At 59.4% G+C, this 19,641-nt stretch overlaps 1 protein-coding gene and 1 long non-coding RNA gene across 3 annotated transcripts in view; one reads left to right on the top strand and one right to left on the bottom strand.

Annotated features, from left to right (window-relative positions):
• Positions 1-3,248: 3,248 nt before the first annotated feature.
• On the bottom strand, positions 3,249-10,022 carry LOC103346205 (uncharacterized). The gene is made up of 3 exons (XR_011384463.2): positions 9,617-10,022; positions 4,167-4,360; positions 3,249-3,549 (listed from the first exon to the last, which is right to left on the bottom strand). It is a non-coding gene; the product is annotated as an uncharacterized LOC103346205 (long non-coding RNA).
• Positions 10,023-10,144: 122 nt separating this feature from the next.
• PDPK1 (3-phosphoinositide dependent protein kinase 1) overlaps positions 10,145-19,641 on the top strand; it is an 88,121-nt gene continuing 78,624 nt past the window's right edge. The window contains exon 1 of one of the 2 annotated variants that reach the window (XM_051836225.3): positions 10,145-10,318. In XM_051836225.3, coding sequence (XP_051692185.2) covers positions 10,295-10,318 — 24 coding nt within the window. In that variant the 5' untranslated portion in view covers positions 10,145-10,294. The remainder of the gene's footprint in view (positions 10,319-19,641) is intronic. The other variant, XM_089321418.1, reaches the window with a different exon arrangement.

Here is a 19,641-nt window from a genome sequence, read left to right as displayed (position 1 = left end):
GCTCTAGGTTGGACACACAACCAAGGGGCAGCTGAGGGTGTGAGGTCTCTGGGGAGGCCGATACTCTGCCCACCTTACCCTGTGGACGGGCCCAGGGCCGACAGCCAGTCCTGGAGGAGACACCGGCTCCCTGCCCTCACCCCTCTCGGCAGTGTTGGGGGTTGTCCGCCACGGGCGCCCTGACCGGCCTTTAGCATTAGCCTGCTCTAGGGCGGGGCTGCTCGCCCTCACACCCACGTGTGTCTCCCGGCACAGCTGACGCAGGAGCATGTCTGCCCAGGTGGCTGGAAACACACTGGCTCCCTTGGCTGTCCATCCCGCACCCACGCAGCCGCAGACACGCTGGGGGCCCAGGCCTCGTGGCCAGGGCCTCGGGCAGAGGCGGGAGGGCAGGCTGGAGTCCGCGGCTCTCTGCTCCCCCAGCCTGTGTGCCCACCTCCAGAGCCCCCTGAGCAGCTGTGGGTCGAGGTGGGAGACCCGCCATGGGCAGCCGCCCGCCCGGCTTTCTGACCCAGGGCCTGCCCGTCTGCTTCTGTCTCCTAGCTGTGGGTGGCGTCCTGGCTCTGGGCTTGGCCAGCTGTGGGAACCAGCCCCTCCCCTCGATGTCTAGTCCTGGGATTCAAACCCTGTGTAGGCCCCTCCCACATTCCAGCAGGATGGGGCATTCTCTGTGACGCAAGGCAATTTTAGAAGGGACGGCATAGCCTCCCGGGGTTGGGTACAAGAGACACTGGTTTGGGGCACGGGTGTGTGCTGTGTGTCTCCCCTTGCCCCCTCCCCCCATCACTAGGGGCTAGGGGGCGGTAGTGGTGGCGTGCAGACAGACCACCCTGAAGGAGAGGCCCACGGGCAGGAATGGAGGCCTCCAGCCCTCAGCCTAAAATGAGCCATGGTGGCAGCTGCCCCTCCAGATGCCACCCCTGGAGCCCTGATGGCAGCTGCCCGCGCCTCGTGCTGGTCCACCCAGCCCAGCTACTGGCCCCAGAAGCCGGGAGAGGATGCGTGTTGCCGGTTTCGTGCGTCTGAGTTCAGGATGGTTTGTTCTACACCAGCAGATGCCCGGTACCTGGCGGTGTGGCGCGAGGCCTGCTCCCCAGCCTCGGGGTCCCGCTTTCCTCTTGTGTGGGGAGAGGCAGCGGCCAGCCCCTCCTGGGGTGCCTGTCCCTCCTGCCCTGCCCTGGGAGGAGTGTGACCTCACAATGTCAGGCCAAGTCACTGGTCCACCCTTGGGCCGTGGGCAGGGGCTCTGGGCCGGTGAGAGCTGGGTGCCGTCCGTGTGACCGTCCAGGTCGGCTGCCAGTGAGCCGTGCAGGGCCAGGTGAGCCCGTGTCCCGGTGCCCTTCGTCCTGGCCCGGGGCGGCGGTGGGGGGTCTGCCTGGCCTGAGGGCCCCTGCCCGCCCCTCCCCGCCCCTCCTCCTCCTCCTCGGGCTGCCCCGGCCCTGCTGCCCACACAGCTGCCATCCTCGGAATGAGGGGCTCCTCCACCGCTGCTCCCTGGGCTCTGGCCTTGGCCACCTACTGTCCTCAAGCTTGGTCTCTGAATGGTTCTTTGTCAAGAACTACCCGGCGTGCTACTCAGCTTGTCATCGCCATAGCGAGACAGCTGACAGGCTCCTGCCGAAGCGGACAGGTCTGTGTCGGCTCTGGGTTCTGAGGTTCAAAGTCCGAGGGCTGGGGGGTGGGCGCAGGGTCAGCCTCTGATGAGAGGTGGGGGAAGCGGAGTGGTGGTCCCTGCTCTGTTTCCGTGACCGCCCCTCTCCTGAGGGCAGTGGCTCCAGAGGCTGGGCCCTCACACTAGGGCCGTGTCCCAAACCCTGAAGTAGGGTTCGGATCCTTCCCTCCCGGTACCCCTGGTGATAACAGCCGTGCAGGGGCAGGTGTCTGGGACAGCTGCGTCCCGGCTCAGAGCGCCGGCTCTCGGGGCTGCTCCACTCCCTCTGCAGCTTGCTGCTGGTGCACACCGTGGGCGTCTACACCTGCTGGGGCCCTGCGCCCACAGGGGACACCTGGATGGAGCTGCAGGCTCCTGGCTTCAGCCTGGCCCAGCCCCAGCTGTTGTGGACCTTCACATCTCTCTCTGCTTTTCAAGTGAAAAGTAAACAAGTAGAAACTTAGAGAAATCCCTTGGGGCATCTGCAGCCCACACCAGAGTCTCGGTGTGAGTCTCTGCTCCTGATTCCACTTCCTGCGGATGCAGAACCTGGAAGGCAGTAGGTCCCCGCACTCACACGGGAGACCTGGATTGGGTTCCAGGATCCTGGTCTCAGCCTGGCCCAGCTAGGCTGTTGCAGGCATTTGAGTGGTGAACCAGTAGGATGGAAAGTATCTGTCTCTACCTTTTAAATAAAAAATGAAAATAAAAATGTAAAAAAACTCTCAAGAGCCCAGTCCGTGTGATGGGCATTTAGCTTCGTGGTTACGATTGCCATGTCCTGGTCCCGCATTGTGGCGCAGCCGGTGAAGCCACTGCCTGTGGCACTGGTGTCCCATATGGGCGCCGGCTCATGTCCTGGCTGCTCCACTTCCGATCCAGCTCCCTGCTAATGGCCTGGGAAAGCACTGGAGGGTGGCCTAAGTGCTTGGGCCCCAGCACCCATGTGGGAGACCTGGAAAAAGCTGGCCCCGTCCTGGCCGATGTGGCCATCTGGGAAGTGAACTGGTGGGTAGAAGATTTCTGTCTGCAACTCTTTCAAATAAATGAATGTCACAAGAACAACAAGGAAGGAGCCCCAGGTTGCACGCTGGAGCGCCTGGGTGTGGCCCCCGCTCCAGCTCCGGCCTCCAGCCCCCTGCTGGAGCTGACCCTGGCAAGCAGCAGCGATGGCTCAGGATTTGGGTCCCTGCCGCCCGTGTGGGAGACCCAGATTAATTACCTGGCCCGGCCCTGCCTGTTGTGGATATTTGGGGAGCAAGCAGATGGGGTTCCCCCGCCTCCAAAACCCAAAACAAAAGCAGCGCACCCGCAGTGGGAACGTGGTCGCTGTGTGGCGCGTCCTTCTGCCAGCCTCGGGTGCGCGTGGGGTTATCTGAAGCCATTCACTTGGCCTCTCGCTGCCTCCTGCACTCCCCAGTGCTGCAGCGCTGCCTCTTCTCTCACGCTCGTCCTCACGCTGGCTCCGTGGTAAAGCTGTGCGGCCTTGGCCGTCCTTGCCTTCTCGCTTTCCACTCAGGAGTGAGAGCCGAGACTGCCAGGAAGACCGGCCCTGGTCCCTGCTCTTCATCGGTCACGGAGGAGGGCAGGCGGCTCTGAGGCTCTGAGAGGCTGTAAGGGAAGGCGTGGTTCAGCCTTGCCCCTTTATTTTTTTATTTTTTATTTAATTTTTTTTTTTGACAGGCAGAGTGGACAGTGAGGGAGAGAGACAGAGAGAAAGGTCTTCCCTTACTGTTGATTCACCCTCCAATGGCCACCGCGGCCAGCCCGCTGCAGCCGGTGCACCGCGCTGATCCGAAGCCAGGAACCAGGTGCTTCTCCTGGTCTCCCATGGGGTGCAGGGCCCAAGCACTTGGGCCATCCTCCACTGCACTCCCGGGCCACAGCAGAGAGCTGGCCTGGAAGAGGAACAACCGGGACAGAATCCGGAGCTCCGACCAGGACTAGAACCCGGGGTGCCAGTGCCACAGGCAGAGGATTAACCTAGTGAGTCACAGCGCCGGCCAGCCTTGCCCCTTTATACCCACACCCCCGTGCCACAGCCGACAGCCTGGTCCCTGCACGCCCACACCCCCGTGCCACAGCCGACAGCCCTGTCCCTGCATGCCCACACCCCCGTGCCACAGCAGAAGACGGCCCGGTCCATGCACACCCACACCCCCGTGCCACAGCAGAAGGCCCGGTCCCTGCACGCCCACACCCCCGTGCCACAGCAGAAGATGGCCCGGTCCATGCACGCCCACACCCCCGTGCCACAGCAGAAGACGGGCTGGGCCGGGCTGAAGCCAGGAGCCAGGAACGTCACTGGGTCTCTCACTGGTGCCAGGGACCCACATCTGTGCCGTCACCTGCTCCTCCCAGATGCACTATCAGGAAGCTGGAGCAGAAGCACAGAGCAGCCGGGACTTGAACCAGGCACTCAGTCTAGGACGCAGGAGCCCCTCACGGCGACGTCACCCACCGTGCCGCGTGCCCGCCCTATATCCTGGACGCCATCACCGTTTGTGGTCCTTACCTGTTGCCTGGCTGGCGGAAGAGGTGAGGATCCGGCTTTGCCAGCCCATCTCCCCGGTGGCTGCCGCTGATGGCTGCCGACGTCACTCAGAGCTGAGACACGGAGCTGGGTGGCGGGCGGGGAGCCTGCGTCGTTCCCGGCACAGCTGTTTTCTGGAGTTTTCCCGTCTCCTCTGTCAGCTTCCCGGTTCAACTCTGGCGAGAATCCGGCGAGACATCCCCTGGAAGTCTGCTCTGCTTGGGCCTGGTGCTCCCTGCTGAAGCGCTGACCTGGGTGGCTCTCCCATCAATCTAAACTTGTGCCCCTTCCCGGCACCCCGGGACCCCACTTCCCAGACTTCCTCCCTTCCTTTCGATTCATTTATTTACTTGAAAGAATTGCAGAGAGAAAAGAGAGCTCTTCCACCCACTGGTCCACTCCAGACGGCGCAGCCGCCAGGGCTGGGCCGGGCTGAAGCCAGGAGCCAGGAGCTCCCTCCGGCCTCCCCCAGGAGTGGCAGGGGCCCAGGCGTGTGGGCTGCCTTCCACCACCTTTCCCAGGCCATTGGCAGGGAGTTGGATTGGAAGCGGTGCAGCCAGGACACAGACCAGCGCCCATAAAGGATTCTGGCATTGAAGGCAAGTGACTTCCTGCGAAGCCACAGGCCGCGCCTGGTCGTCTTTCTCCTGCGGCTTGGTGATGCCCTACCGCTGGAAGATTTGCTCTCTTCCTGCACTGCTGCCGGCGTGCTGGGCTTCTACGAGGGTGGAGACTTTGGTGTTCCGTCCACTGATGAATCGCCAGCGTGCACGCCAGTGCTTGCAGCCGAGGGGATGCAGGGAATGTGTTGCATGGGCAAGTCCTGGGACCTGTCCCCACTCCTGGGCCGCCTTCGTGTCTCCCTGTCCCTTGGACCTGTGTCTCCGTTCTTGGGTCACGTCCTCACGTGGTGAAGCACACTCTGCAGTGACTTTCTGAGACAGGGTTGCGAGATACAGATCTGTCTGTCTATTGATTTACCTATCTGTATCGATAGAGATCTTTTTACAGATTTGTTTTATTTATTTGAAAGAGAGAGAGCAAGACAGAGAGACAGAGAGACAGAGAGAGAGAGAGAGAGATCTTCCATCTGCTGGTTCACATCCCAAGTGGCTGCAATGGCCAGAGCTGGGCCAATCTGGAGCCAGGAGCTGCTTCTGCATCTCCCACGTGGGTGCAGGGCCCAAGGAGCTGGGCCTCCTCCGCCGCTTTCCCAGGTGCATTAGCAGGGAGCTGGATCTGAAGTGGAGCAGCCGGGACTCAAACTGGTGTCCATATGGGGTCCGGCGCCACAGGTGGCAGCTTTACCTGCTGCGCCACAGCACTGGCCCATATAGAGATGTCTGTATCGTGCAATTTCACATGATTTATTTATTTATTTTTTCAAGAGCTGGAGAGCAAGAATGAGAGAGAAAGAGCGTTGCCCTGCAGAAATGCACTAGTGAGATGCCCACAGGCTCCAGGGCTGGGCCAGGCTGAAGCTGGGAGCACTGACTCCATCCAGGTCTCCCACGAGCGTGGCAGGGCCCCACCTACTGCTTCCAGGGTGTGCACCAGCAGCGAGCTGGAGCCAAGGGCCAGAGCAGGGCTAGCGCCCATATTCTGACGTGCGCCTCGCTGCCTGAGTCCCGTGTACGTGTTTGTCCCACGGGCAACGTGTTGTCTGGCAAACGTCTTCACATGTAAGACGCAGCAGAGACGGCACCTATGGCAGAAAGCCGCAACGAGAAGTAAGAGGCCGGCATTCGCAGGACAAACGAGAGGGTCGTGGGAGGCAGTCGAGTGTGGAGGTGGAGAGGGGCAGCGGCGTGGGGCAGGGTCTGGTTTTGAGTCCCGTGCGCTGGGACCTACAAATTTGATGACTGAAGATACACAAGTCACTGAAGCCTCGGTTTCCTGCTGCAACAACGGGAATGAGGAGCTGGCGCGGTGGCGTAGTGGGCTGAGCCTCCGCCTGTGGCACCGCCATCCCGTGTGGGCACTGGTTTGAGTCCCGGTCGATCCACGTCTGACCCAGCTCCCTGTTAATGTGCCTAGGAAAGCAGCAGAGGATGGCCCAAGTCCCTGGGCCCCTGCACCCATGTGGGAGACCCGGGAGAGGCTCCTGGCTTCGTCCTGGCCCAGCCCCAGCTATAGTGGTCATTTCGGGGGGTGAACCAGTGGATGGAATTTCTCTCTCCCTGTCTCTCCGTCTCTAATTCTGCCTTTCATGTAAATAAATCAATCTTTTTAAAAGATTGATTTATTTATTCAGAAGTCAGAGTTACACAGAGAAAGGAGAGGCAGAGAGAGAGAGAGAGAGAGAGAGAGAGAGAGAGAGGTCTTCCACCCGCTCGCTCACTCCCCAGTTGACCGCAGCCCCAGCGGTGCGTCTGAGTTCCAGTTCTGACTGCTCCCACTTCCCGCTTCCTGCACGTGCACACTGGGAGGCGGCAGCTGCTGGCTCAGGTAGTTGGGTCCCCGGCGTACATGGGAGACCTGACTGAATTCTAGGTTGCTGGCTTTGGCCTGGCCCAGAGTTCTCCATCTCTGTCTGTCTCTCTCAGCCTCTGTAAAAGCAAATGGGGGCCGGCACCGCAGCTCACTAGGCTAATCCTCCGCCTGCGGCACCAGCACCCCGGGTTCTAGTCCCGGTCGGGGCGCCGGATTCTGTCCCGGTTGCCCCTCTTCCAGGCCAGCTCTCTGGGCCTTTGTTCACGAGGAAACAAAACAAACGCGGGAATCATTTCAGTGTTTCTGGGTGGGAGCTTGACCCGGGCGAGGATCCGTAAACATCCGTCCCGTCCTTGGGTGTTCCTCCAGTGTACTCCCCTGGCGCCCTCGGCGCTGAGGAGGACAGGGAGCCGACGTCAGGGCAGGCACGAGAGACACGGGGCGGGAGGAGCTCCTGGGCTAGGAGGGGTCACACCTGCCTTGCTGTTGCAGCTGTTTGAGAGCAGCATCTATGTACAGGAGGCCGGAGGACGCATGGCGGGCAAGTTCAGGACTGTCCCCTGCTTCGGTTTCCTATCTGAAATGCAGGGAACGGTATCAGCTGCGTCTGTGTGAAGAGATTAGGCCTGGAGCTGGCGCCGTGCCACAGTAGGTTAAGCCACCACCTGCAGCACCGTGTCCCATGTGTGCGCCGGTTCCAGTCCTGGCTGCTCCACTTCCGACCCAGCTCTCTGCTGTGGCCTGGGAAAGCAGCAGAAGATGGCCAAGTCCTTGGGCCCCTGCACCCGCGTGGGAGACCCGGATGGAGCTCCTGGCTCCTGGCTTCAGATGGGCACAGCTCTGGCTGTTGCAGCCAACTGGGCAGTGAACCAGCAGATGGTTCTCTCTCTCTCTCTCTCTCTCCCTCTGTCTCTCTCTCTCTGCTTCCTTGTAATTCTGCCTTTCAAATAAATAAATAAATCTTAAAAAAAAAAAAAAAGAGAGAGGCGTTAGGCCTGCCCATTCCTCACGCAGAGAAACGTGGGTAAATGTTAGTGCCTGTTATTTTCTCTGGTGTTCAGCAGTTCATTCTGCCCACACAGATCCATGTATCATCTTATTCTTCTTTCTCTGTGTTATCTACATTTTTATTTCATTTATTTATTTTTATGTTTTAAATTTGAAAGACAGTTGCAGAGAGACATAGAAACAGAAAGAGGGGTCTTCCATCTGCTGGTTCACTCTCCAAATGGCTGCAACAGCTGAAGCTAGGCCAATCCGAAGCCAGGAGCCAGGAGCTTCTTCCGGGTCTCCCATGCAGGTGCCGGGGTCCAAGGACTTGGACCATCTTCTATGGCTTTCCCAGGCGCATTAGCAGGGAACTGGATCAGAAGTGGAGCAGCTGGGACTCAAACTGGTGCCCGTGTGGGACCACAGCACTGCAGGCTGGGGCTTTAACCTGCTGTGCCACAGTGCCAGCTGCTCATTTATTTATTTTTAAGGATTTATTTGGAAGGGGGAGAGAGAGAGAGAAACAGAGAGCTCTTCTATCCGTTCACTCCCCAAATGGCTGCAACAGCTGGATCTGGTCCAGGTGAAGCCAGGAGCCAGGAACTCCGTTCAGGTTTCCCACGCGGGTGCAGGGACTCAAGCAGTTGGGCCGTCTTCCACTGCCTTCCCAGGTGCATTAGCAGGGAGCTGGTTGGGAAGGGGAGCAGCTGGGTCTCTGACCGGCACTGTGATATGGGATGCTGTGCCACAGCCTCTGCCCCCTAAATTTTTATTTTAAAAAATAAAGATGGGGGGGCAGTGCTGTGGTGTAGCAGGTAAAGCCACTGCCTGCAGTGCCGGCATCCCGTATGGACACTGGTTTGAGTCCTGGATGCTCCACTTCGATCCAGCTTCCTGTAGCCGCAGCGCCGGCCATCTGGGGACTAAACCAGTGATGGGGAGTTCTCTCTGTCTCTGCCTCCCAAATAAATAAAGAAAAATTGAACTGTGTCGCTTTTGGAAATAGAAAAAAGGGGCCAGTGCCGTGGCTCAATAGGCTAATCCTCTGCCTGCGGCGCCAGCACACTGGGTTCTAGTCCCAGTCGGGGTGCCGGATTCTGTCCCGGTAACCCCTCTTCCAGGCCAGCTCTCTGCTGTGGCCCGGGAAGGCAGTGGAGGATGGCCCAAGTGCTTGGGCCCTGCACCCGCATGGGGACCAGGAGAAGCACCTGGCTCCTGGCTTTGGATCAGCGCAGCGCGCCGGCCGTGGCAGCCATTGGAGGGTGAACCAACGGCAAAAAGGAAGACCTTTCTCTCTGTCTCTCTCTCTCACTGTCCACTCTGCCTGTCAAAAAAAAAAAAAAAAAAAAGGTTATTTACAAATATGCAAACCAGGGGTGTGTTAAGCCCCTGCCCGTGGCTGGCATCCCATACGAACACTGGTTCAAGTCCTGGCTGCTCCACTTCAGCTCCAGCTTCCTGCTAAAGGGCCTGGGCCCGAGTGCTTGGGCCCCTGCCACCTGTGTGGGACCCAGATGAAGCTGCTGGGTCCTGCGTTTGGTCTGGCCCAAGCTTGGTCACTGCAGCCATTTGGGTCAGCCCAGGAAGATCTCTCTGTCTCTGTCTCCCTCTCTGACTGCATGTGGCCGGTGCTGTGGCATAGCGGCAAAGCCACCGCCTGTGCCGCCCGCATCCCATACGGGCGTTAGTTTGTATCCCAGCTGCTCCTCTTCTGCTCCTGCTCCCCGCTATGGCCTGGGGAGGCAGCAGAAGATGTCCTGGTGCTTGAGTCCCTGCACCCACAGGGGAGACCCGGATGGAGCTCCTGGCTGCTGGCTTTGGCCTGGCTTGGCTCCAGGCGGTGTGGCCATGTGGGAGAGAGCCAGGGGATGGAAGGGAGATCTCCCTCTCTGTTTCAAATAAATAAGTAAATTTTTTTTTTTTTTTTAAGAAACGCACACACCCACACAGCGAACCTTCAGTAAAAAGAGGAAGGTGGGATCGTGGCGCGCCAGCGTGAAGGTACTTACTGTAGCCGAACTGTGCACCTGACGGGGTCACATGGTCAGCTTCGTGTGTACCTGCCCCCGTAAAAACCCCTCCTGCCCCGCATGAGCGCCTGCAGCGAGCAGAGGAGCCCAGGACACGCTCAGGCGTGGGTGTTCGGAGGGTGGCCCCGGGGTGCCCGGGCGACGCGGGCCTGTTCCCTTCCGCAAACGCTTAGCACCTGGGAAACCAGTGCCGGAGCAGGCTGCAGCCCAGCCCCGCTGCCGCCTGGGGCCTGACTCTGGGCCCGAGCCCCCGGGCCTCAGTTTCCCCGTCTGGGAGCTGGGGATGACAGCTAGCCATGCCCCGCCCCGCTAGCTCCAGGATTGGCTGGCGCGGCGTCGCCCTTCCCTAGCGGGGCAGGGCCGCTCCCGTCAGTCGAGCCCTAACCCGGAAATGCGGCTCCGGGGGTCGGGGCGGGGTCCGCCCGGGAGCCGCGGAGCGACGACCGGCTCAGCCAATGGGCGTGGGCGGCGGCGGCGGCGCGGCGGAAGTCCTGCCCGGCGTCGCGCGGGGGCGGGGCGGTGCCGGGGGCGGCGGGCGGCGGGGCGGGCGCAGGATGAGGGCGGCCATTGCTGGGGCTCCGCCGCGGGGAAGAGGACGGCGAGGAGGCGCCGAGTAGCGCAGCGGGGCGGAGGAGGCTCCCGCGCCGACGGGGGCCCATGGCCAGGACCACCAGCCACTTGGTGAGTGCGCCGCGGCGGGCGGGGCGCTCCGGCCCGTTACACCGCGGAGCGCGGCGGCCTCCCGGGACCGGCGAGGCGGGGCGGCCCGGGGTCCCGAGGGCCGGGCGGCGCCTTCACTGCGACGGCCGGCCGGGCCGGGGCGGTCGGTTCCAGCCGGGCTCTCTCCTCGGCCGCCGCGGGCAGCCCTGGCCCTGGCGGCGGCGGACGCCGGCCCGGCCGGGGGCGCTGACAGGCGCGGAGGGCGGGGGAGGCCTGGAGGTGTCACCTGGCCGGGCGGGGTGGAAGTGCCTGGAAAGTTTGTTTTCGAGTCGGCGCAGCCTGGAGCGAGCCTCTGGGGCCACCTTTCCGCTCGGTCTCCCGAGGAGCCGCCCTAGGCCTCCGCCTGGAACGGCTTCCCAGCGCCTCCGCCTGCAGAAGGGGGCTCGTTCTTGGGCCGGGCACCTGATGCTCGCGGCCCCGCCAGCGAATTCTCGACCCGGGGCGGGGAGTGCGGAGGGTCTGGTCGCCCCTGCTTTCGCGGCCCTGCGGGAGGCATTTGGATGCTTTTGCGGCCGGTGGCCGTGTTCCGTGCGGGGGGGAGCTGCTGGGAGGCGGGCCTCGAAGCATCGCCGAGGGGAAGTGAGCCTGACAGGTAGAGGGGACCCCGGGGCAGCAGAGCGGAGCAGGCCACTTGTTTGTCGAGCGTCTCTGTTTTCCCCGCGTTCCTGGTGTCTGGATGTGCTCTGAGGTCTTGGGACGTGCGTGGCGATTTAGCCCTGTGTGCGGTGGTGATGGTCGGACGTCACTCGCAGAGGAAGTCCTGGGCATGAAGGCAGGCCCGGGGCGCAGCTGGACGCTCGTCTGCCAGGCTAGGCCGTCGCGGCTGCAGTCGCAGTCCCGGGGGGCCGGGGCCTGGCAGGGCCCCTTGGCGTGGCCGAGGTGGGAGCCCGTGGCTGAGAAAGCGCGCGGCTGCACTGGATTCTGCGACTGTGTCAGGAGGCCCTTGGACCTTCCGCAGCTGCTCCTTGGTGATCATTAAACCGAAACCTGCAGGCTGAGAACGGGGTGGGGGTGTCCGCGTGTTGGGGGTGTGGCTGCACCCCGGCGCCCGGCAGAGTGAGCTTCCGCACGGTCTGTGCAGGCTAGAAAGGGGTGGGGGTGTCCGCGTGTTGGGGGTGTGGCTGCACCCCGGCACGGTCTGTGCAGACTGAGAACGGGGTGGGGGTGTCCGCGTGTTGGGGGTGTGGCTGCACCCCGGCGCCCGGCAGAGTGAGCTTCCGCACGGTCTGTGCAGCGCCGGGTGTGTATGAGGCTCTGTGGAACAGGGAGCTCGGGGTTTCGCGGTCTTGTCATCCACACGATGGACTCTGACATGCAGTGTCTTCATGCGAGGCAGCGTGGCATCCCGTGAGCAGAAGTGGCCTTCCCGGGGAGGGAGTGAGTGGCAGGCCCCGCGGCTTTGGCAGCTGGAGTCCCTGTGGCCCCGTGTGGAGGAGGCCGTGTTTCCTGTCAGTGGTGCCGCAGACCGCCTGCCCCAGAGGCACCTGATGGGTCTAAGGGGTCTGCACGCAGACTTCAGGGTGGCACTGCAGGCGTGTGGGAGATGCCTCTGCCAGTGGGAAACCAGCAGGGGGAGCAGTCTGCGCTCTGGCCTCTCCTGCCGGCAGTCCCAGGTGGGCCAGAGTCCGATGAGGGCAGGTGCCTTGCCAGGTACCTCCTGTGGTGGTGTGGGCAGTGTTGCTCCCTTGCACTGATGCCTTGAGGTGCAGAGGGGTTTGGCAGGGACCCCAGTGTGAGGGCCGCCAGGGAGGGAGGGAGGGTGGGCAGCTCAGCCCGGCTCTGTGTGTGGGGTGTGAGGAGTCCTCAGTGCGTCTACCCAGGATGTCTTCCCGGGAATGGAGCCCCATGGAGGCAGAGAGAGTGTCTTGGCCTGCAGGGACAGCGCACGTGTGTCTCTGGGCAGATGGCTGAACTCTGTGACCCCTGGGGCCTGTAGCGGCCTCCTGCTGTCAGCAGCTGTTTGGAGAGCGGCTCCGGCTCCGCACTGAGGGCTGATAGTCTGGGTGAGGCTTGGGGTCCCTCTGGAAGAAGGACATGTCTCTGTGGGGTTAAGGGTGGAATTGGGGGTTCGGCGGGCCTTTTGCGAGGCTGGCTGTGTCTGTCGGGAAAGGCTGGGGAAAGCAGAGAGCGTCAGAAAAAGCGGCTTGTGGTTTTCTGGCTGCGCTCCGCCTGCCGCCTGCCGTGGCTGGTGTGTGTGGAGCAGGGTGACCCCGCCCGGTGACACCCGGGAGGCAGCAGTCTGCAAGCGAGTGGAGAGCGGCAGGGTGAGTGCTGATGCCCCAGCTGGGGCTGAGGTCTGCTCTGCTCTTGGGTGTGTGTCGTGGGGAGGCCACAGGGCATCCTGTGGAGAGGAGGAGCGGACAGCTCCTTTTCTGTGGCCTCAGCCTCTCAGCTGCCTCGGCTGGGTTTGGGTGCTTGTGGGTGGCTGACGGACACTGGTGAGAGATGGGGTTGGGCACGGGTGCTGGCCTGGGAGGTGTTGTAGGAATGAGGGGTGAACGTGGCCAGTTCCTTCTGAGGTGATGCCTTTGAGGAGGGTGGCTCCCCAGCACGGCACTTTGTTTTGCATGGGATCGGATTAGGGCAGAGCCCACCTGCTTTTTCAGCTCAGCGGTGGCTGTTGCTCCCAGGAACGCTGGTGCGGGAATGCCTCTCCCTTGGCAGCTGTGTGCTCCAGGCCTGCTGGTGGATGGCCGGTGGCGACGGGGGCCCATTGCCCGCCGTGTGGCAGACAGGTTCAAGGGGCGTTTCGCCAGGGAGGAAGTGCTGCTGTGGCTCTGGACAAGTGGCGCTCAGGTCCCTTCAGTTTTTCACTTGTTCAGTGTGAACCAGGCCCTTTAAAAATCGTTTGGATATTGAGAACAGGCGATGTGTTCAGTATCTACTGTGAGATCACAGGCAGGGTGTGTGTTTTCAGGGAATGTGGGGAAAGCGTTCTGATGTGTTCTCAAGAGAGGAGAAGGCTGTCTGGGTTCCCAGTGGTTGTTGGGGTGTGACGTGGATGACACGTACGTGGTTTCCAACCTCTCAGTCTAGAACATTTTCTTCTTTTATTTATTTATTTTTTTATTTTTTTGACAGGCAGAGTGGACAGAGAGAGAGAGAGAAAGGTCTTCCTTTGCCGTTGGTTCACCCTCCAATGGCCACCGCGGCCGGCGTGCTGTGGCTGGTGCACCGCACAGATCCGATGGCAGGAGCCAGGAGCCAGGTGCTTCTTCCTGGTCTCCCATGGGGTGCAGGGCCCAAGCACTTGGGCCATCCTCCACTGCACTCCCTGGCCACAGCAGAGAGCTGGCCTGGAAGAGGGGCAACCGGGACAGAATCTGGCACCCCGACCGGGACTAGAACCTGGTGTGCCGGCGCCGCTAGGCAGAGGATTAGCCTAGTGAGCCGCGGCGCCGGCCCTAACATTTTCTTCTTAATCCAAGAGATTCCAGGTGGTTTTGAATGTGTTAGGAGAACTAGCTCATTGCAAAGAAAGGACTTGTCCAGGCACTAAATTTCTTACCAGCGCACTTGATTGAGAATTCTGTTTGAACGGAGATGTTAGTATACAGAAGCTCAGGACGTCCAGAGCTGACAGGATATAAAGGTGGGCCTTGGTGGCCCCTGCGGAAGAGATGAGTGTGTGCTTTCCATCTGGAGTTTGCCCAGGGGCCTGGTGAAGGAGGGTGTGTGGTGGTGTCCTTTCTCCCCCAGACAGGATCAGGTACCCTCTGTACCGGCAGCTAGGCTGGGGCTGACCCGTGTGCATTTCAGATCAGCCTGCAGCCCGCAGGGAGTGGGAGTGTTGAAGGCCCGTCTGGGGGTCAGGGAGGTGCCTTGTGCAGGGCTGTATCCTCCCGGTGTTTGTGGAGCTGCAGGCCTCTGTGTCTGCCCTCTCTCCCAGAACTCACCTGTGCGCCATCGTTGTTACAGGCCCGCTCTCCAGCCGGTTTTTCTCTCGAATTGATTTTCTCGCAGTCAGGAGTGTTGCAGCTCCTGGTGACAGCTGTGTGTTTTGGAGTCTGTCAGAGGCCGATGTGGTTGGCAGGGAAGGCTTGAAGCCTCACCGACGTTCTCTGAGCTCGCTCTCCACTTCTCCCTTTGTGTTCCTGGTGCTGGGGACAGGACCTGCAAATGGCCCTCGGACCCTCTGACCTTGCTGCTGAGCCTGCGAGCCGCCTGGCTGCGGTCTCGGTCTAGCGTGGCCAGGGCCTCTGTCGCTGGCTCTGCTGGGAGCTGGGAGCTGGGCACTGTGGACTCGCCATCCTCATCCCTGCACTCTGGCCCTGCCCTTCCCCCTTTCTTGGGTCCCGGGTGCCTCACCCCTTCTCCTAAGCCTGTCACTTTGTCCCTCCTCTGTGGAGGCCCTGCCTCAGGTGCTCTGCCCTCCTGGGCTCTCCTGTCCAGGCTGTCCACGCTGCCCTGTTCTCAGTGACTCTGTTTTCTCCCGCTCTTCCTCTTTGCCTGAAGAAACTTCCCTGGGTGGAAACCCCCAGAGGTCGTACAGCCTTTTCTGACCAACCCACTTCTTGGTGGCTGCCTTCCCCCTGGCCTTTGGTCTGCGCCGATTCTGTTGCGTGGTGCGTGTTCTCTACCTTGCTGTGTCCTTATCTTTCTCAGCCTGCAGTCTCTAGTGACTTCGGTTATTTTTCATGTTTTCTGCTCAAAGTTCTCATACCTGGGCTTCCTGTGGTATATTGGTCACACATCTGCTTGTCTTACCATTTTGAGTATTCAAAAACATGTCTGCATCCTGCATCTGGCTTTCCCTAGATCTTTTTTCTTAAATTAGTCCCCCCCCCCCTTTTTTTTTTTAAGATTTATTTATTTATTTGGCTAGAGCTGCGGCTCACTAGGCTAATCCTCCCCCTGCGGCGCCGGCACACTGGGTTCTAGTCCCGGTCGGGGTGCCGGATTCTGTCCTGGTTGCCCCTCTTCCAGGCCAGCTCTCTGCTGTGGCCCGGGAGTGCAGTGGAGGATGGCCCAAGTGCTTGGGCCCTGCACCCCATGGGAGACCAGGAGAAGCACCTGGCTCCTGGCTTCAGATCAGTGCAGTGCGGCAGCCATTGGAGGGTGAACCAACGGCAAAGGAAAACCTTTCTCTCTCTTACTGTCCACTCTGCCTGTCAAAAAAAATAATAAAAAATAAAAAAAAGATTTATTTATTTATTTGAAGGAAAGATTGACGGAAGAAGAGGTAGAGCTTCCATCTGCTGGTTCACTCCCCAAGTGGCCACAGCAGCCAGAAGCCCAGAACTGCAGACGAGTGTCCCGTGTGAGTGGGAGCAGGAAGCTGGAGGAGAAGCAGCGCACCTGGGACTCAGACTGGCACTCTGACGAGGAGTGCTGGTGTTGCCGCAATGCCTGCCGCAGCTGTTTTTTTAAAAGTTTTGTTTATTTTATTTGAAAGGCATAACAGGGAGATACAGACATCTGTCTTCCCTCTGCTGGTTCATTCCCCAGATGTCTACAGTAGCCAGGGCTGGGCCGGCTGAAGCCAGGTTCCCGGAGCTCTACCCAGGTCTCCAGTGTTTTTGGCAGGGACTCAACTACTTGTGCCGTCACCGCTGCTTTCCAGGGTGCACAGTAGCAGGGAGTTGGGTCTGAAACAGAGCAGAAATTTGCATCCATGTCACCTAAAATGAGATGCGGGTGTCCCAAGCAGTATCTTGACTGTTATGCCACAATACCAATCCCTGTTGCCTATTTATTTGACAGGCAGAGAGAGGGAGAGGAGAGGAGGGGGGGGGATAGAAAACACACTCTGATCCATTCACCAAATGCCTGCAGCAGCTGGGACTGAGTTGGGGCCAAAGCTGGGAGCTGGAAACCCAAACGAGGCTTTCCCTGTGGGTGTGGGTGGCAGACACTCAGCCGCTAGATCATCACTGCTGCCTCTCGGGCTTGGTATCAGCAGGAAGCTGGATTGAGGCGCCACAGCTGGGCCTCCAGCCTGAACTCTGATACGGGATGCAAACATCTGTAACCACTAGGCCAAACCCTGCCTCTGGTGCTTGGTTAGTGCCAACATGCAGGCCTTCCTTTACTTTTTTTTTTTTTTTTTTTTTTTTTATCTTTTATTTTATTTTTGACAGGCAGAGTGGACAGTGAGAGAGAAAGACAGAGAGAAAGGTCTTCCTTTTTGCCGTTGGTTCACCCTCCAATGGCCGCCGTGGCCGGCGTGCTGCGGCCGGCGCATCGTGCTGATCCGATGGCAGGAGCCAGGAGCCAGGAGCCAGGTACTTATCCTGGTCTCCCATGGGGTGCAGGGCCCAAGCACTTGGGCCATCCTCCACTGCACTCCCGGGCCACAGCAGAGGGCTGGCCTGGAAGAGGGGCAACCGGGACAGAATCTGGCGCCCCGACTGGACTAGAATCTGGTGTGCCGGCGCTGCAAGTGGAGGATTAGCCTAGTGAGCCGAGGCACCGGCCTTTGTTTTTGTTTTAAATATTGATTCATTTATTTGAAAGGCAGGATTACAGAGAGACAGAGTGAGAGATCTTCCATTGCTGGTTCACTCCTCCCATGGCCAGGGCTGGGCCAGGCTGAAGCCAGGGGCCTGGAACTCCATCTAGGGACCCAAATACTTGGGCCATCTTCGGCTGCCTTTGCTGGCACATTGGAAGTGCAGCAGCCGAGACTTGAACTGGCACTCATATAGGATGCTGGTGTTGCAGGCAGTGGCTGCATAACCTCCTGTGCCACAGCACCTGCCCTGTGAATCTGTCTTGAAGCAGGAGGTGTCTTGTTCGGGGCCCTGACTGAAGGGTGATCTCAGGTGTGGGGAGGGCAGTGCTGGGCTGGCTGGACCAGCTTGCGGCCCCAGGAAGCTTGCCCAGAGCTGGCTGTTGCTGTGGTGCCGGCGCCTGCCCCTGTGTGAGCACTTCGCAGCCCAGCTTCTGTGCCTGAGAGAGCTGTATCTTTGCACAGGCCCTGTCCTTGCGAGAGTGAGTGCGTGGCCTGGGCTTATAGTTTTGGAGCTGCAGCTGGGGAAAAGTGAGTCAGACAGTCAGTCCTGAGCCCGGCAGATGAATGGGGGTGTTCCTACGCCTCTCAATCTGGAAATTTTTCTTTTTGCTCTTTAGGACCTACCTGGCCCTTGACAGGTTTTATTTCAGTCATTGATTTTACCTAAGGTCCTTCTAGGGAAGTTTTGAGTCTTAAATGTTGGGTCAAATCGGGGGTGCAGAATTGGGTGTTGTGTGTCTAGTGTCTTGAGCTGAGGCTCCCTGCATTGGTGGTGAGGCCTGCCTAAACCACTGTCTGTACAGGACCCTACCTGAGTCCCTAACCTGTACAGGAGCCTTGTCTGGGAGGCGCCTTTGCAGGCAGCCACCCTGGGGATGTGGGAGCGCCGTTACTTTGAACACTCTGTGGGGGAGATCGCTCTAGTGGCCCCCCTCCCCCAAAGCTGCTTTACTCCCTTGGAGAACCCTACTCTGGTGGTCTCTGCTGCTTTGGGCAACGTCTAACTAGCAGGGCTCTTCTGAGGCCTTGACTGTACTCTTCATTGCTAAGGTATCCCATGGTGGCTCCAGGGCACGTGTTCTGCACAACCACGACCAAGTGGGCCTTGCCCCATGGACCTCAGCCCTTGGGCTCCATACAGCTCAGTGAGAGAATCCACCATCCTAGGGATGGGGAGGGAAGGGGTAGGTCAGACCCCATGTGTGGGGGGGCACTTCAGCAGGTGGTGCAACCTGGGCTTCCCCTTCGGGAACCGTGGGAGGGTGGTCTTTGGGAGAGATACCACAGTGCTGGCCTCGGAGCTTGTCTCTGGAGAGCCCCAGCAGCCGGACCCTGGGGGGCGGGGACGTTACCAAGCTTCGAAGCTTGACAGCTGCTCCTTGCCGGCTGAGCCATGGTGGCCCTGCGTCCTTTCTTGAAGATGAGCACAGCCGGTTTACACTTCTCCTCTAGTGCGTGAGAGCCACGCTGCGCCAGGCCAAGGGAGACACTGCGCCTCAGTGCAGCCTCAGAAGCTCCTGGCACTGGCCGCTTGCTTTTTCCATCGTGAACTCATTTTCCTTCCTGCACTTTCTTTTCCTTGCATGCGACTTTTTTTTCCATTGCTTAAAATTATAGTCTTCTACTGATTACATGTACATAGCTGGTTATTATCAGATACAGTTTTTAAAATGTACACCTAAATATAGATTTATTTGTGAATACATTTTATTCTCATTAAAAAAAATCTTGTGATCTAAATTATGTTTTCTTGGTTTGTTTGTTTGGTAAATCTTGCCATACTGTCCTGTAGGGACATGGCTGGTTGGGGCAGAAGGGGTGAGGATGGCTATTGGGTGGGTGATTGAGGAGAGGCAACCACTAGTAGATCTAGTTCTGTGCTCCTTGCCTGAAGACTTTGTTGGGTAGAAAAAGACTTGTGTGGCTTGGTCGGGGGCCGCTGTCTGGTGTTCAGCCCCTCTGTGAGCCCTGAGGGCTGATGGGAAACAGTGATCTGCTCAGCTGTGATAGGTGGTTCCCAGGGGGAGGGTTGTGCCTAGCAGAGGGGGCCCTTTGTGGGGATGCTCCAGGGGGACCCCAGGGCTGACCAGAGAGAGAAGAGCTCTCCTGAAGGGGAGGCCAGGGAGGCGGGGTGTGGAGGGTGCTGCCTGCCACTTCACAGGGCCCAGCAGGCCCCGCTGGCTTAGGCAGGGTGCGCTCACCAACTGCAGCTGGATTTTGCATGGTGCCAGGTTTGTCTGCAAGCTTTGAAACCTTTTGGGTGATATAAACTACAAAAGCTGGTGGTATAAGTATTAGGAAATTCATATTATACTTTCCCTATGTTATTTTTTTCCTTCAGTAGTTCAGTATTTTTCAGTGTTTTAATGTTGAACATTGACTCTGAGTCTTCTATTTATTTGAAAGGCAGAATTATGCAGAGACGGAAAGAGATCTTTCATCCACTGGATCATGCCCCAAATGGCCACAGTGGTTGGGGCTGGGCCAGGCTGAAGTCAGGAATCTGGAACTTTGTCAGGGTCTCCAGTGTGGGTGCAGGGACCCAGGCACTTGGGCCATCTTCCCTTGCCTTCCCTAGTGCATTAGCAGGGAGCTGGATCAGAAGTGGTGCAGCCAGGACTCAAACTGGTGCCCTGATACAGGATGCTGGCGTTGCAGGCAATGACTTTTTTTTTTTTTTTTTTTTTTTTTTTGGACAGGTAGAGTTAGACAGTGAGAGAGAGCGAGAGAAAGGTCTTCCTTCCGTTGGTTCATTCCCCAAATGGCCGCCACAGCTAGCGCTACGCCGATCCGAAGCCAGGAGCCAGGTGCTTCTTCCTGGTCTCCCATG

This window comes from Oryctolagus cuniculus, chromosome 19 (assembly GCF_051225735.1).
Source record: "Oryctolagus cuniculus isolate XC-2025 breed Fujian yellow rabbit chromosome 19, ASM5122573v1, whole genome shotgun sequence".
NCBI classification, from domain to species: Eukaryota; Metazoa; Chordata; class Mammalia; order Lagomorpha; family Leporidae; genus Oryctolagus; species Oryctolagus cuniculus.
The sequence above is the reverse complement of the archived record's forward strand: the minus strand, read 5'-3'. Positions and strand labels throughout refer to the sequence as shown.